Here is a 17936-nt window from a genome sequence, read left to right as displayed (position 1 = left end):
TCCCACTGTAAAACAAAAAACAAAACATGAAATCGTTTTTTATGCAATGGCCGTCTGCACAGGAAAGAGTGCCGAGCTGTTATTTCCTACACAGCTTAAAAAGCGCCGATGGGTACCGCCCAGCAAAAGGGCTCTACGCCGATGGGTACCGCCCAGCAAAAGGGCACTACGCCGATGGGTACCGCCCAGCAAAAGGGCACTACGCCGATGGGTACCGCCCAGCAAAAGGGCACTACGCCGATGGGTACCGCCCAGCAAAAGGGCACTACGCCGATGGGTACCGCCCAGCAAAAGGGCACTACGCCGATGGGTACCGCCCAGCAAAAGGGCACTACGCCGATGGGTACCGCCCAGCAAAAGGGCACTACGCCGATGGGTACCGCCCAGCAAAAGGGCACTACGCCGATGGGTACCGCCCAGCAAAAGGGCACTACGCCGATGGGTACCGCCCAGCAAAAGGGCACTACGCCGATGGGTACCGCCCAGCAAAAGGGCACTACGCCGATGGGTACCGCCCAGCAAAAGGGCACTACGCCGATGGGTACCGCCCAGCAAAAGGGCACTACGCCGATGGGTACCGCCCAGCAAAAGGGCACTACGCCGATGGGTACCGCCCAGCAAAAGGGCACTACGCCGATGGGTACCGCCCAGCAAAAGGGCACTACGCCGATGGGTACCGCCCAGCAAAAAGGCTCTATGTGTAGAGCAATAGACACTTTTAGGTAACGGTAGTTCTGCTCACCTGACATTACATTTACTAACATTTTTCGCTGATACAACACACAGCTCTCAAATCTGAGGGGGTGTTGGAGCTCACCATAAAGCACACCTGTCATCAGAATCAACCCTATTGATCCAGCCATGTTGTCTGGTAAGGATGATCCTGATGATGACAGCCCAACCTTGTGAAAAATGGTTGCAAAGTTCCCAAATAAAGGGCATTCCCTAACCCCTCGGTGCCCCTGTTTTCCAGTGCTGGCCACACCAATGGCTGCACTGAGGCCCCCCTTGTTTTCTCACGACATACCCAAGCCCGGAATAGTTTCAGCAGGATCAACTCTCTACTGTATGCCTAGTTTAGGGTACTTTCACACTTGCGGCAGAGGATTCCGGCAGGCAGTTCCGTCCGGATCCGTATCACAAATGCAGTGCAATACTGGATCTGTCTTTCGGGTTGTCATCCGGAAAAAACGAATCTGGTGTGCGCATACGCGGACGGAAAGAACAGATCCGTTTTGCCGGAACACTTGGGGCTGGATCCAGCATTAATGCATTTCAACAGAAATTAATGCTGGATCCGGCATTCCAGCAAGTGTTCAGGATTTCTGGCCGGAGAGAAAACTGCAGCATGCTGCAGTATTTTCTCTGGCCAAAAAACGTAAGAGGGACTGAACTGATGCATCCTGAATGCATTAGGATAAGGGTACTTTCACACTAGCGTTATTCTTTTCCGGTATTGAGTTCCGTCCTAGGGGCTCTATACCGGAAAAGAACTGATCAGTTTTATCCTGGAGCATTCTGTTCAGGATGCATCAGGATGTCTTCAGTTCCGTCTTTTTGACTTTTCAGGATGTAGATAATACCGCAGCATGCTGCAGTTTTATCTCCGTCCAAAATTCCGGAACACTTGCCACAATGCCGGATCAGGCATTAAAGGGAACCTGTCACCGGGATTTGATGTATAGAGCTGAGGACATGGGTTGCTAGATGGCCGCTAGTACATCCGCAATACCCAGTCCCCATAGCTCTGTGTGCTTTTATTGTGTAAAAAAAAAAACAGATTTGATACATATGCAAATTAACCTGAGATGAGTCCTGTACGTGAGAAGAATCAGGGACAGGACACATCTCTGGTTCATTTGTATATGTATCAAATCTTTTTTTTACACAATAAAAGCACACAGAGCTATGGGGACTGGATATTGCGGATGTGCTAGCGGCCATCTAGCAACCCATGTCCTCAGCTCTATACACAAAATCCCAGTGACAGGTTCCCTTTCATTTACATTGAAATTTATTAGTGCCGCAATGCCGGATACGTCCTTCTGGTCTGCGCATGCGCAGACCTTTAAAATGTGAAAAAATTTTTTTTTAAATGGATCCGTTTGTCTGTGTGACAACCAGAGAGACGGATCCGTTCTTGCAATGCATTTGTGAGGGCTCTTTCACACTTGCGTTGTTGTGTTCCGGCATAGAGTTCCGTCGTCGGGGCTCTATGCCGGAAGAATCCTGATCAGGATTATCCTAATGCATTCTGAATGGAGAGAAATCCGTTCAGGATGCATCAGGATGTCTTCAGTTCCGGAACGGAACGTTTTTTGGCCGGAGAAAATACCGCAGCATGCTGCGCTTTTTGCTCCGGCCAAAAATCCGGAACACTTGCCGCAAGGCCGGATCCGGAATTAATGCCCATTGAAAGGCATTGATCCGGATCCGGCCTTAAGCTAAACGTCGTTTCGGCGCATTGCCGCATCCGACATTTACCTTTTTCAGAGTGGTTACCATGGCTGCCGGGACGCTAAAGTCCTGGCAGCCATGGTAAAGTGTAGTGGGGAGCGGGGAGCAGTGTACTTACCGTCCGTGCGGCTCCCCGGGCGCTCCAGAGTGACGTCAGGGCGCCCCAAGCTCATGGATCATGTGATCACATGGATCACGTCATCCATGCGCATGGGGCGCTCTGACGTCATTCTGGAGCGCCCGGGGAGCCGCACGGACGGTAAGTATACCGCTCCCCCGCTCCCCACTACTACTATGGCAACCAGGACTTTAATAGCGTCCTGGGTGCCATAGTAACACTGAACGCATTTGGAAGACGGTTCCGTCTTCAAATGCTTTCAGTACACTTGCGTTTTTCCGGATCCGGAGTGTAATTCCGGCAAGTGGAGTACACGCCGGATCCGGACAACGCAAGTGTGAAAGAGGCCTGAGACAGATGTGCGTCCGGATCCGTCTACAAATGCTGTCCGTTTGCATGCAGATTGCCTGATCCGGCAGGCAGTTCCGGCGACGGCGAAAGTAGCCTAAAACTGATCAGTTATTTTCTGGTATTGAGCCCCTAGGACGGAACTCAATACCGGAAAAGAAAAACGCTAGTGTGAAAGCAGCCTTAGGAGCTATATGTGGACAGTGGCTTGTAGGGGGCTCCAGATTGTCCCACATACGGTCCTCTCTCAGACACAGGTTCCATCTTGGCCCTGTACGTCCTCTCCAGCTGTAACCTGTGCTCTAGTCTCCTGCGTCAACACAATCAGCTCCACTGCCATGTAGGACCCCGGCCTAGAACACAGGCCCTGCCTGGCCCAGGCCTAAGACGCAGCTGAACACACAAGCCTCACCTCGGGTGCCCAGCAGCTCCTCTCCGTCTACAAGGACACTACTTCACGGACTCGGTACCGCACAGCAGCGCGTAAAAAACGGGAGGAACCTGCTTCTATCTACCAGACGAACGGAGGAGGGGGAGGGGAGAAAACAAGCCGAGCAGCGTGACGTAACTTCCCGCAACTCCCTACACTGCGCACGCGCTTCCTGCCAAGTCTGTTCGCTGCACATGCAACCACGCATGCGCCGCCACTTGCCCAGCGCTAGCGGCCGCCTGCTATGTATGCGCAAACGATAAAATATGGGGCGAATCCATACGGCGCATGCTCAGTAGTACTTTTAGAACGTGTTGCGTAACCCAACCTCAGACTAGCTATAAGTCTCAGTCTGCTGCCCTTAAACATTTACGTACAGACGTGGCCTATGTGTAAACGACCAATGACTGGAAGCAGTAAAGCAGCTGCAAAGTTGCATTTATTTGTTTTGCCAGTGTGTATGATGGCGGGCGGCGACTTCCGGCTTATTGTGTTACCAAGGGTGCACTTCCGGTGAAGTCTGCTGACGTTTCCGGCGAGGGCTTTTTTGCCGGTGTGTGAGCGATGATGAAGGCACAGGACGGAGCGGGCTCTTTCCTGCTCTTCGTCACGCCCTTGCTGTTCCCCTATGGCTTCGCCTCCGAGCTGTCTGCGGTAACGTGCGGCTCCGTGGTGAAGCTTCTGAACACCAAGCACAACGTCCGCCTGCACTCCCATGACGTCAGATACGGATCAGGTAACACGGACTAGTTGCTTTTCGTGGCAGATATCGGCCCGATCCTTGATCCGATTGTGAGTGATGCTGGATACACGTGGGGGGAGGACTGGTGATTGATGGACCGCAGGGTACTGGACCCATTCAATGCTGGGATCCTCAGATAGGTGCCTGTGCAGGGACATGCCCTGACAAGGGCTTTGTATTACTCAGTTGTCAGTTTATTGATTCCAGGAGGAATAACAGAGGACTAGCACAATGCGGCAGTGGAAGAAAAGATCTTTCAGTATTTAGTGGAACAGACAATGTCTGGAGATCTGACAGCACCTAGAGACCGGCAGCCACTTTATACAAGTGGCTATGTACACAGTGTACCAGTCATTAGGATAAGCATTGTAAAAGGAATCAGTCCTATTGAAGCTGGTGTATTAACCTGGCCCATGTTCTATGTCGGATTACCGAATGGCATGGGTCATGTGACTGGTACCATGTTTAAGGGTTCTCGGGGGCCTGTGCTTAAAAAGCCTCTATCAGCAAACCTCTGGAGAGAAGACACTAGTCCTTACCCTTCTGTCACTCTGACATTATAATGCTTAAAAGGTTATTCCAGACATTTGTGTAAGGCTACATGCACAGGAACGTTGTTTGTTTCCGTGTCCTTTCCAGTTTGTTTTTTTTGCGGATAGGATGCGGACCTATTCATTTCAATAGGTCCGCAAAAAATGCGGACAGCACACAGTATGTCCATATCATAGCTGTCCATATAAGTATGTCCGTTCCATAGCCCGGCAAAAAAATAGAACATGTCCTATTCTTGTCCATTTTAGGCATTGTTACAATTGATCTGCCAAAAAAAAACGGATGGCATCCGTTTTTGTTTTTTTGTGGACCTCAAAACACATACGGTCGTGTGCATGTAGCCTAACTCTGCTTCTAACAGCAGGATGGAACTGAGCATGTGTGGCCACCTTTGTAGGTGATAGCGCACAAAATTCTACAGATTAAACACCAGGGGGTGCCATTACAATGGGGTAATGAGAATTGCCTCCCTAACATCACCCTAAATGCTAGAAAGGTTTGTCCTGTCGCGGTCTGCTATTGGCTGCTCCCCCCGTCGATAGATGTTTTGATCCGTACGACGAGGAAATGCAGCTGCGGCCATGTGGGCATCAGGAGTGGTGCCGGGGAGCGGGGTAAGTATAACCTGTATAAAGTGCCCGGACAATATAGGGGTTGGATAACCCCTTTAGGCCTCTTTCACACGAGCGTGTCAGGATAGGGTCCGGATGCGTCCCGGGGTATTGCGGCAAACCCGCGCAAGTAGGTACGCAATTGCAGTCAGTTTTGACTGCGATTGCGTTCCGATGTTCAGTTTTTATCGGTGCAATGCGTTTTGCACTCGCGTGATAAAAAAACCAACTGTGGTACCCAGACCCGAACTTCTTCACAGAAGTTCAGGTTTGGGTTCAAGGTTGTGTAGATTGTATTATTTCCCCTTATAACATGGTTATAAGGGAAAATAATAGCATTCTGAATACAGCATGCATAGTACAATAGGGCTGGAGGGGTTAAAAAAATAAATAATAATTTAACTCGCCTTAATCCACTTGTTCGCGCAGCCGGCATCTCTTCTGTCTTGCTCTGTGAGGAATAGGACCTTTGACGTCACTGCGCTCATCACATGGTCCATCGCATGCTCTTTTACCATGGTAAAAGATCATGTGATGAGCGTAGTGACGTCATCAAAGGTCCTATTCCTCACAAAAGAAGACAGAAGAGATGCCGGCTGCGCGAACAAGTGGATTAAGGGGAGTTAAATATATTTTTTTTAACCCCTCCAGCTCTATTGTACTATGCATTCTGTATTCAGAATGCTATTATTTTCCCTTATAACCATATTATAAGGGAAAATAATAAAGATCGGGTCCCCATCCCATCGCTCATGTGCACAGCCCCATAGAAATGAATCGGTCCGGATTCAGTGGGGGTGCAATGCGTTCAACTCGCGCATTGCACCCACGTGGAAAACTCGCCCGTGTGAAAGGGGCATTAACCCCTTAAGGACTTAGGACGTTTCCCGAGTCCTTAAGGACCCAGGGCGTACCGGTACGTCCTGTGTAGTTGTGATCACTGCCGCACGGCCGGCAGTGATCGGAACAGGGTGCCTGTTGAAATCATTCAGCAGGCACCCTGTGACAATGCCTAGGGGGTCCTGTGACCCGATCACTACAAAGCGCAGGTCAATTCAGACCTGCGGTTTTTAGCGCTTATGCAAGTTTCTGATCCCTGCGGTCCGTGACCGCAGGGATCAGAAACCTCAAAGTGCCCATATTTTTGAAAGTTAACCCCTCCTCCCGCAGCCCTCTGTGTTTTTGTGCCTGCGGGCGCAGCGGGGGGGGGGGGGGGAGGATTGCGGGAGGCGTGTGGCAGTGTGGGGGGCGGGTTCCGTTCGCCCCTTGTTTGGAAGGGACCGCTGTATGGAAGAGGTGAAGAGGGAGGGAGCTCCCTCCCTCTCCCATCGAGGGGCTGCTGTGCCTTTGCAGCCCCCGGACAGGATGGGGTGACAGAGGGAGGGAGCCCTCCTCCCTCCCTCCCCTTCCCCGTCTGCTCAGTTGTGGCAGACGGGGAAGGTTCCCATGGCAACAGGACGCCTTCTCAGGCATCCTGCTGTCCATGGTGCTGAACAGATCTGTACTAAAGGCAGAGATCTGTTCAGACAAAGTGTGAGTGAAATACAGTGCAGTACACTATATAGTGTACTGTATTATACAGACATCAGACCCACTGGATCTTCAAGAACCAAGTGGGTCTGGGTAAAAAAAAAAAAAAAACATTTATCCCTGATTAAAAATTAAAAAAATAAAACACATGTTATATATCACCGCGTCCGTAACGACCCGATCTATAAAGCGGTCATGTTACATTTCCCGCACGGTGAACGCCATAAAAAATAAAAACTATGATGAAATTGAAATTTTGCCCACCTTACTTCCAAAAATAAGTAATAAAAGTGATCAAAAAAGTTGTATGTACGCCAAAATAGTACCATTCAAACCGTCGTCTCATCCCGCAAAAAATGAGACCCTACCTAAGATAATCACCAAAAAACTATGGCTCTCAGAATATGGAGACACTAAAACATGATTATTATTTTTTTGTTTCAAAAATGATATTATTGTGTAAAACTTACATAAATATACATATTAGGTATCGCCGCGTCCGTATCGACCGGCTCTATAAAAATATCACATGACCTAACCCCTCAGATGAACACCGTAAAAAATAAAAACTGTGCTAAATAAACAATTTTGTCACCTTACATCACAAAAAGTGTAATAGCAAGCGATCAAAAAGTCACACGCACCCCAAAATTGTGCCAATAAAACCGTCATCTCATCCCGCAAAAATCATACCCTACCCAAGGTAATCAATCGCCCAAAAACTGAAGAAATTATGGCTCAGACTATGGAAACACTAAAACATGATTATTATTTTTTTGCTTCAAAAAATAAATCATTGTGTAAAACTTACATAATAAAAAAAAAGTATACATATTAGGTATCGCCGCATCCGTGACAACCTGGTCTATAAAAGTATCACATGATCTAACCTGTCAGATAAATGTTGTAAATAACAAAAAATAAAAACGGTGCCAAAACAGCTATTTCTTGTTATCTTGCCTCACAAAAAGTGTAATATAGAGCAACCAAAAATCATATGTACCCTAAACTAGTACCAACAATACTGCCACCCTATCCCATAGTTTCTAAAATGGGGTCACTTTTTTGGAGTTTCTACTCTAGGGGTGCATCAGGGGGGCTTCAAATGGGACATGGTGTCAAAAAAACCAGTCCAGCAAAATCTGCCTTCCAAAAACCGTATGGCATTCCTTTCCTTCTGCGCCCTACTGTGTGCCCGTACAGCGGTTTACGACCACATATGGGGTGTTTCTGTGAACTACAGAATCAGGGCCATAAATATTGAGTTTGGTTTGGCTGTTAACCCTTGCTTTGTAACTGGAAAAAAATTATTAAAATAGAAAATCTGGCAAAAAAGTGAAATTTTGAAATTGTATCTCTATTTTCCATTAATTCTTGTGGAACACCTAAAGGGTTAACGACGTTTGTAAAATCAGTTTTGAATACCTCGTTTCTAGAATGGGGTCATTTTTGGGTGGTTTCTATTATGTAAGCCTCGCAAAGTGACTTCAGACCTGAACTGGTCCCTAAAAATTGGGTTTTTGAAAATTTCTGAAAAATTTCAAGATTTGCTTCTAAGTCTTGTAACATCCCCCAAAAATAAAATATCATTCCCAAAAGGATCCAAACATGAAGTAGACATATGGGGAATGTGAAGTAATAACTATTTTTGGAGGTATTACTATGTATTATAGAAGTAGAGAAATTGAAACTTGGAAATTTGCAATTTTTTTGGCAAATTTTTGGTAAATTTGGTATTTTTTTATAAATAAAAATGAATTTTTTTTGACCCAATTTTAGCAGTGTCATGAAGTACAATATGTGACGAAAAAACAATCTCAGAACGGCCTGGGTAAGTCAAAGCGTTTTAAAGTTATCAGCACTTAAAGTGACACTGGTCAGATTTGAAAAAAATGGCCAAGTCCTTAAGGTGAAATAGGGCTGAGTCCTTAAGGGGTTAAGGGCTTGGAAGTTTTTTCTGTCTTTCACTCAGTTTGTCATGATGTATTTATTTGAAGCCAGTGTGACTTTGTGACTAAATGTTAGCTTGGTAATGGCTAAAAATGGCGGTGCCGGCAATGTTTTAGTTGTGTGAGATGAAGCGCTCTAATGGTCCTTTTGCACATGACGATCCTTCAGGCAATTATCTGGAACGAACCTCGCTTTCCAGATAATTGCCTGTTCTTCAGCGAAGATGGTGCTACATTTACATGCAGCAGTCATCTGCGGTGTATGGGGACGAGCTACTGCGATTGCTCATCCCCATAGAGAATCATTCACACAGGACGATCTGCTGTCCAGAAATGGTGATCTTAGGCGCCGGCTGAAAGATCTGATTGAGGGTTTGCTTTTTCATTGGGGGATCGTCAGCACTTTTACACGGTCCAACAAGCTTTTCTCCAGGCACTCTATAATTGACCCAGTGATCGGTCCGTGGTAATGATGCTTTGGGCACAGCTGGGTGACATAGAGCCGCAGTGCTGCTCCATTTTAATTGGATCTCCTTTAGGCCTCTTGTACACGAACGTTGTGTGCCCGTGGCCATATTACGGCACGCATACGGCGAGTCCGCAATACACGGGGCACCGGCCTGTGTGCACTCCGCTTGAATGGGTCCGCAATCACGGAGATGCGGAACGGAAGCACGGATCGGAACCCCAAGGGAGCACATACGGAGTGCTTCCGTGCCTCCGCACCGCAAAAAAAAATAGAACTTGTTCTATTTTTTTGCGTTGCGGATGGATCACGGACCCACTCAAGTTGAATGGGTCTCGATCCGTCCTCGGCCGCCGCATAGACGTTTACCCGTGCATTGGGGACAGCAAATTGCGGATGCACAACGTTCATGTGCAAGAGGCCTTACCCTTCAGCAGAAAGGTGGAAAGTGAACTACGAGTCGTTCTTGCAGAACAGGAAGTTGTTAATGCTATGAATAGTTTAGTTCCCCTAATGAACTTCCATCTGTGGTCTATAGCCTCGCACAGGGCCATCACTTTCATCAGCAGGTGGCATGACGGCAATATTGGCAAATGGTTTTTCTTCCTCTGCCCAAAAAAGCAGAAACACTCTCACTAACAACAGCTGGACTAGATTTGTAGCTTTGTAGAAGATTTTTACAGAACCAGTAAGGGTACATTCACACGACCGTATTATTTTTTTCCGCATTTTGCGGAATAGAAGCGGACCCATTCATTCCTATGGGTGAATAAAATGTGCGGACAACATTCAGTATGTTGTCGGCATCCGTGTGTCCGCATTTCTATTCCGCAAAACTTGCTTACCTTGCTTACTCCCTCAGGGGAGTGTGATTTTCGGCAAGGAGTAAACCAGAGCTCTGTTTGAGTCCCTGTTGGGAATGGCTGTACTTGGTTATCCTTGGCAGTCCCATACAGTTTGAATGAATAGGCAGTGTGCACACTGGAACTCCACTCTAAGGGTCCATTCACACGTCCGCAAAAGGGGTCCGCATCCGTTCCGCAATTTTGCACTTCCATTCCGCAAAAAAATATAACATGTCCTATTCTTGTCGGCAATTGCAAACAAGAAAAGGTATTTTCTATGAGAGTGTCGGTGATGTGCCGTCCGCAAAATGCGGAACGCACATTGCTGGTGTCTGTGCTTTGCGGATCCGCAAAACGCATACGGCCGTGTGAATGGACCCTAATCGAACAGGGGGCAAGGGACCCCCATTCTCATGGTCAGGATGGGTCTCTATGGTCAAACCCCCACCCATTAGACCTGTTGACAAGCATTTGTAAACCGCATGTCCGCATGGTTTGTCGCAGCACTGTAGCCACTATCTTTCCATCTGAATGGTCATCAAGACAAGCCTAGTATTACAGGCCAGACATCAGCGTTATTTATATTGAAGCATTTCTGGCGCAGTTTTTGTCTCCTTTTTATTCTACATCTAAAAGCTTTAGGTGTCCAAAGTGATTGTTCCTTATCTCCTCACCCCAGGCAGTGGGCAGCAGTCGGTGACTGGAGTTACGGCCGCAGACGATGGTAACAGTTACTGGCGAATCCGTGGGAAGACGTCGACTGTTTGTGAAAGAGGAACATTGGTAAAATGTGGACACTCTATCCGTCTAACACATGTCAATACAGGACGAAATCTACACAGCCATCACTTCACATCTCCATTATCAGGAAACCAGGTGGGTTCCATGATAACAAAAAATTATATAAATTAATTTTTTTCCATTTTTCTGTCAGCTTCTGCACGGATTAGGTCATGTGCTCCACTGCAGCCAGTGACTGGCCTCAGCGGTGTCATGTCCCAAAGAAGCATGTCCTGTCACATGATGTGCATCTTGGGGACACATTACCGCTGAGGCCAATCATTGGCTGCAATGGAGCACGTGACACGATCCATGCGGAAATTGGACAGGCAGGGACCAGAAGTCCAGTGAATAGAGCCAGGGAGTTGCAACAAAGCAGTGGGCGGCAGACAAACATGGATTTTTACACAGGAAAAGAAAAAACAAATCTAGTTCCGATCACCTTAAATTTAATTTTTCTTATTGGTCCCAAAGCAAGTAATATTAGTGTGATATTTAATCACAGATGTGGCTCCCAAGAATGTAGTATTGAAAAATCCAAGAGCACTCCTAAAATCTTGGAAAAGATCGTACTGTTTATCTGGGGAACGTATCTTCTTCCTCACCTTCCTGTAATCTCCTTTCAATGTTCACAAAACTTCTCAGTCACATAAACATAATTTTCGGATGTAAACCACAGTGCGACATCTGCGTGCAGCCAAAACACTGCTCATATGTAACAGCCATTGACCACAGAATTTTGCGGGTAAAATTGATGGATAATCAGCAGATTTGTGCAGCCATTGGCTGCCGCATGTATCCCTCAGAGAGTGCGGAGGGCACTTCTGTAATATACCATATTTTTCGGGCTATAATATATTTTCCATTATTCCTCCGACCTCTGTATTAGACCCCCATTCCTCTTCAGATCAAACCCCCAAGCACCATCAGACCAAAAACAAGCAAAACTTACCTCTTCTGCTCCAGACCGGAGCCTCGTCCTGCACTCGCCGCTCCCTAGTCGTCTTCCAAGCCCAGTGCTGCACTATGACGTGACATCACACAGCATCAGGTTATAGTGTGCGCCTGCTGTAAGCAGTCAGGACACAGTGCAGAGGAGTGGTGAGTAAAGCCAATGCTGCGCTTCCCTTATAGATCCCTGTGCCCTTTGCATCCATAATGGAAGTGTTCATTATCATTTGGACTATAAGAAACACTGCCATTTTCCCCCACTTTTTTTCGTCTTATAGTTCGAAAAATATGATACTGTGTTTATTTCACTCTTTTAATGACCAAATTGGCCCCTAAAGTTCAGAGTGTCTATAGCGCTCCGGAATCTGTACATTGCTGACATGTACGCGATGTACAGCTTCCTCTGTAACTGCAGGCATAGGGGTACACATTGCTACTTCTGCCTGTGCCCGCTCTGCTCCGCTAAAGCCTGGCATAGCTCGTAGGTGCGAGGTCTCCTGAATCGATGTGCTATACCAGGCTTTAGCTGAGCAGAGCGGGCTCAGGCAGGAGCAGCAGTGTTCTATGCAGAGCCCCTGCCTGTGCCCGGTCCACTCGGCTAAAAGCACTGCTTAGTACATGGTTCCGGGACACCTGCACCTTATGCCTCATGCACACAACCGTTGTTTTGGTCCGCATCCAAGCCGCAGTATTTGCGGCTTGGGTGCGGACCCATTCACTGCAATAGGGCCGCCAAAGATGCGGACAGCACTCCGTGTGCTGTCCGCATCCGTTGCTCCGTTCCGTGGCCACGCAAAAAAAATATAACATGTCCTATTCGTGTCTGTTTTGCAGACAAGAATAGGCATTTTTACGATGGGCCGCCTGTTCCGTTCCGCAAATTGCGGAAGGCACACGGGCGGCTTCTGTGTTTTGCGGACAGCAAAAAAACGGAACGGTCGTGTGCATGAGGCCTATATGTTATGCCAGGTTTTAGCTGTGAGGATCAGACACAGGCAGAGCAGCTATGTGCACTCCTGCCAGTACAGAGCTCACTGTGCATGCAGTTTTGTGGACTCCATACACGGCATACATGTCAGCAGTGTACAGATTTGAAAGAGCTATAGCAGCCTAAATTTCGGAGGCCTATTTTATCATAAAACAGTAAAGAAAATAAATTGTATTACAGAAATTAATCATATGCTATTTAGAATTGTTTAAAAAAGTTATATAAAAGGTTAGTTGTCCTTTAAAACCTATAGACTGTCTATGGCAGGGGTGCACAGCCGGCGGGCCGCATGCGGCCCCTAGAGCCAAGGTTTGCCGCCCCCATCCTCCTGGACAGAAACACAGATGATCGTGTGATCAGCTATGTTTCTGCCATGAGCGTCACACGAGACAGCATTACAGCTTCTGCTCCCGCACTGTAACAGGAGCAGGTCTGTTCACGGCTGTCGTGACAGTAGGCGAGCCAAGGAGAAGGCAGAAGCAGTGTATCAGCGCTTCTGCCTTCTCCTCAGATAGGTGAGCGGTGGACTATGCAGGATGGACCCGGCTTTAGGCAGAGGAGAGCAGAGCCTGGAGGGTCAGGAGACCCTGCTCAGCTCTGTCTTGTACGAAGCAGGTTGGTTTCCCTGTAACTTGGGCTCCTTTGGATGTACCAGTTACAGTGGAACTAGTGCAAAAAAATCTCCTATTGTCTCCTAAAGGTCTTTCAGTGACCTCTTGGGGACAAATTATGTGGAAAAAAAAAAAATATATATATATATATATCACCCTGTGATAACTGGGTGACCGAAAAATATCAGGACAGGATGTCGCCCAGCTACCACCGTGAATAGGTGAAATTAATAAGATGTAAATAGTGCAAATTCCACAAGGGCACTTGTGACATTAGTGATAGGTATAGGTTTTGGGGGAAGGTTAGGGCACTTTTGATGGGTGCTGGGGATGATTCTCTCCCTGTACCCGCCCTAGGTTAACCCTTTGCCCAGGGATGATCCCCGATGGTGGGATCTCCCTGTCCCCGTGCCTGCCCTGTCTGGCCCTGTACAACCCTGCACGTTAAAAATTTCACATAAATAATTATGTCAATTTTAACCCTGACGCATTTCCCCACCACGGTTCATCAGGGGGTCGGTTAGAGGAGGATAATAGTTGTAAATAACATCATAGATAAAAAAATAGATAAACAAATGTACTATGTCCTGGGTGATACAGTAAGGCAGGCCATGCTTGGGGCTGGATAAATCACAAAGGCTCTCTTATTGGTGAAGAGGGATGTCACTGATGTGCCCCAACGATGTCCGGACTGCCACCTGCCGTGTTTGGTAAGGCAGTTCATTGTCCCCCAACAGTCTTTTTATGACCCCTTGGAGGACATACCCATATTTTTTTAAAGGAGAACAATAAGAAAAAAATATTTTTCATTAACCCTCAGGTCAGACCAGCAGTCAGAACCTCAATATTAATCAGACCTCAGCTCACAGCCCCTATCAGACCCCCAATGTTAATAAGACCTCAGATCAGACCCCAATGTGAATGACCCCCAATCAGACCTTAGATAAGAGCTGCATTGCCTCTAATTAGCCCCTATTGCCTCTCATCAGCCCCAATGCCTGTCATCAGCTTCTATATGAGCCCCCATTCCTCTTAGCAGCCCCCATATGTGCCCCCATGCCTATGTGCAGCCACCATATGTGCCCCCATACCTCTTAGAAGCTCCCATATGAGCCCCCATGCCACAGAAAACTTTAAAATTCGATCCACTTCCTCCTGCTGTCAGCTGTGCTGTGAAGGCTGCGCACAGCGTGAGATCACAGAGCGCACTCACTTTGTGCGCAGCCCTGAAGCGGTGAGTACAGAGACTACACCGCTTCCCGGTCCTCCGGTACTAATGAGCGCTTCCATAATGGAAGCTCTTCATTAGTATACGCCCCATAAAATGCAGGGGCATTTTCCCCCCACTTTTGGGGGGGGGGGGGTGCGTCTTGTGGGGTGAAAAATACGGTATTATGTGGCAAAAATATATAAAAAAAAATAAGTAATAAACCAGTTATAAAAAAAATATAATTAAAATACAAATAAAAGGAAAAAGTGAAAAATTAACAAAGTGTCAGTGTCCCCCCAAAGGTCTTTTTATTACCTTTTGGGGGATATATTTAGTAGCAGAAATATATTAAAAATTAGGTTAAAAACACAAAAAAATAATAAAATACATAGAAGACAAAACACCCACACCAACCAAAACTAGAGTTGTTGCGATACCAAATTTTTGATTCGGTTTCGATACCATGAAAAAGTATTGCGATACTCGATACCATTCGATACCACGCGAAAAAAATAAACAAAAAAAGCCACGTGCATTCCTCATTTTTAAAAATGGCGAATCGCGCAGTTTTTATTTTATTTTTTCTGTTCCGGCATTCACCACCTAGATTTTTTTTTTATATTTTAATAGTTTGGACTTTTCTGACGTGGCGATGTAATATGTTTATTTATATATTTTATATGTGAAATTGGGAAAAGGGGGGTGATTTATACTTCATATTTTAGTGTTTTTTTTTTTTTTCACTTTTTATTTAATAACTATTTCCCCCCTTAGGGGCTAGAACCTGGGATCTTTCATCCCTTTTCCTATTCACCCTGATAGATCTCTATCAGGGTGAATAGGACTCCACACTGTCCCTGCTGCTCTGTGCTTTGTGCACACAGCATCAGGGATGTTACCATGGCAACCAGGGCTTCTGTAGCGTCCTGGCTGCCATGGTAACCGATCGGAGCCCCAGGCTTACACAGCTGGGGCTCCGATCAGAAGCTGCCACTGCACCACCAATGAGGGGGAGTGGAGAGGTCCCTGTGGCCACTGCCACCAATGATTTTAATACTGGAGGGTTGAGAGCGGCCGGCGCACTGTGCCACCAATGATTTTAATGGGATGGGGGGATTGAGGGGGGGCACACTGCACCACCAATGATTTTACCCCTTTATACAGGAGGCGGGTACTAGCAGATCAGCGGCAGTTAACTGCCGCTGATCGCAGCTCCCTGTCAGGGGCAGGGTGCCGGCAATGCGATTCTGCTGCCGGCACCCGCCTCCTGTATGTGTTAAAGACTGACTACTGTATATGAGTCCAGACTTTCACTATTAGGCCACACAGAGCGGCGCCCAGCGATGTCTCAGCACTCACCATTTAGTCCTGGGCGCCGCTCCGTTCGCCCGCAGTGCCCCATTACTGTCTCCTCTCCTGCTCCACATGCTGATTACTATCGGAGCGATGGGAGGAGACATCAGCTTCACTAGTGGGCGTTCCTTCTCCCTGGCTGTAGCGCTGTCCAATCGCAGCGCAGGGAAAAGGAACGCCCACTAGTGAAGCTGATGTCTCCTCCCATCGCTCCGATAGTAATCCTATCATTGGGGGCGCAGTGCGCCCGCCCCTCCTCCGCCCCTCTATTCTCATTGCCGCCCCTCCTCCACCCCCTCTCTTCTCATTGCCGCCCCTCCTCCGCCCCTCTCTTCTCATTGCCGCCCCTCCTCCGCCCCTCTCTTCTCATTGGTGGCAGCGGCAGCAGCACAGGGGGAGGGAGGACAGCTTCCTTCTCCCCGTGCTGCTGAGGGAGAACATGAGCGCGCCGATAGCAGCGCGCTCATGTTCAGAGATACTAGACTGCGCAGAAGCGCAGCCCAGTATCGAAAAAACGGAAATCCCGGTATCGTATCGAAACCGGGACAAAAGTATCGATTGGGTATCGAAATTTCGATACCCGCAACAACCCTAACCAAAACGGTCACCATTATCGCCCTATTCACGTGAAACCATACATATTATTAGATAACAAAACAACTGACACAAAATAGGGAACTAATTAGAGTAATTTATTTTGGTGTCAATTTTTTCATATTTAAAGAATAAAGAGCTATAGTTTGAAAATACTTTAAAAAAAAATGTTTTGTACAGTTTTTTTCCCCCAAATAAAAATAAATTATAAGGCCCTATGTGTCAAGTAAAAAATTGTTACAAAAATTATTTTGGTAGTCACGACACATAAAACATAAAGTTCCAAATGTTTGAACCACCACGTGCGCTAAATCACAAAAAAATTGACTGTTTAGGCCTGGTTATTAAAGTGTTAACCAATAAGCACTTTCCCCACTAGTAAGGTAAAGTGCTTACTGGTTAATACATGGCGCCTGTAACTGGGGGGCAGGAGGTGGTAATAACCAATGAGCGCCAGCCTCTGCAGTAAAGGAAAGCTCTGATTTATGAATAGGAGGCAGGATGGAAGGAAATGTCGCCACTTTTACTGGGTTTTTTCTGTAAAAAAGATTTTTTAACAAGTTCCTGCAGCACTGCCCCTGAATTAAAAGATTTATACTTGCCTGCTCCATGCCGCCCTGGTCTTTTGCGCTGCCTCCATCTTCCGGTTCCCGCGCTGTTTACACCTGGCAGTGCATGGCCATGGTCACATATGCCGCTCCAGTCAATGATTGGCTTCAGCGGTGACATGCTGCTTGTGGCCACATCACTGCTGAAGCCAGTCATTGGCTTGAGAGGTGTATGTGACCATGGCCATGCACAGCCAGGTGAAAACAGCGCGGGTACCGGAAAATGGATGCAGCAGGGGCAGTGCGGAGGACCAAATCGGCAGGGGAGCAGGTAAGTTTAACTCTTTGATTTAAGGGGCCATGCTGCAGGAACGTGTTCGAAATTCATTTTCACTGGGAAATCTCTTCATAAGAACGCTCATTCATAATAACTGGCCGGTATAATCGCGCCGCACATCTTTGTGTAATCAGGGATGTGCTGCCGATAATCAATATAACTAAATGAAGGAGGAAGGACTGTGATGGCGATCACTCCTCCCCAATCACTTTACATTGGCCTGTGTAATAGGCCGATGCAAATGAGCGCTCATCAACATTTATTTTCTCGCCCAGTTTCCTTGGGGGACACAGAAGACCTTGGGTATAGCTCATCTCCATAGGAGGCGTGACACTAAGTGAAAGCTGTTAAGCCCCTCCTCCACAGCTATACCCTCAGCCTGGAGAGAGGCTGCCAGTTTTTGCTTGGTGTCCAAGGAGGCAAGACACTCCCTGCTCTGCAGGGCTGCTTTCTCCTTGTTTCAATTTTAGTTTTTTACTTTTTTATTTTCTTTTTGTTCCAGATCATCAGGGATAA

General features: G+C 47.2%; 2 protein-coding genes across 2 annotated transcripts in view; one reads left to right on the top strand and one right to left on the bottom strand.

Moving 5' to 3' along the window:
* The window catches only part of SUPT6H (SPT6 homolog, histone chaperone and transcription elongation factor), a 67648-nt gene extending 64126 nt beyond the window's left edge, over window positions 1-3522 (bottom strand). The window contains exon 1 of the mRNA XM_040423400.1: window positions 3336-3522. The gene's annotated coding sequence lies outside the window, so the exon portion shown is untranslated. The remainder of the gene's footprint in view (window positions 1-3335) is intronic.
* Window positions 3523-3860: 338 nt separating this feature from the next.
* SDF2 (stromal cell derived factor 2) overlaps window positions 3861-17936 on the top strand; it is a 29809-nt gene continuing 15733 nt past the window's right edge. The window contains exons 1-2 of the mRNA XM_040423399.1: window positions 3861-4089; window positions 10728-10924. Of these exons, the coding sequence (XP_040279333.1) occupies window positions 3918-4089; window positions 10728-10924 (369 nt within the window). The 5' untranslated portion in view covers window positions 3861-3917. The remainder of the gene's footprint in view (window positions 4090-10727; window positions 10925-17936) is intronic.

The sequence above is a fragment of the Bufo bufo genome, chromosome 3 (assembly GCF_905171765.1).
Source record: "Bufo bufo chromosome 3, aBufBuf1.1, whole genome shotgun sequence".
Classification (NCBI taxonomy): domain Eukaryota; kingdom Metazoa; phylum Chordata; class Amphibia; order Anura; family Bufonidae; genus Bufo; species Bufo bufo.
The sequence above is the reverse complement of the archived record's forward strand: the minus strand, read 5'-3'. Positions and strand labels throughout refer to the sequence as shown.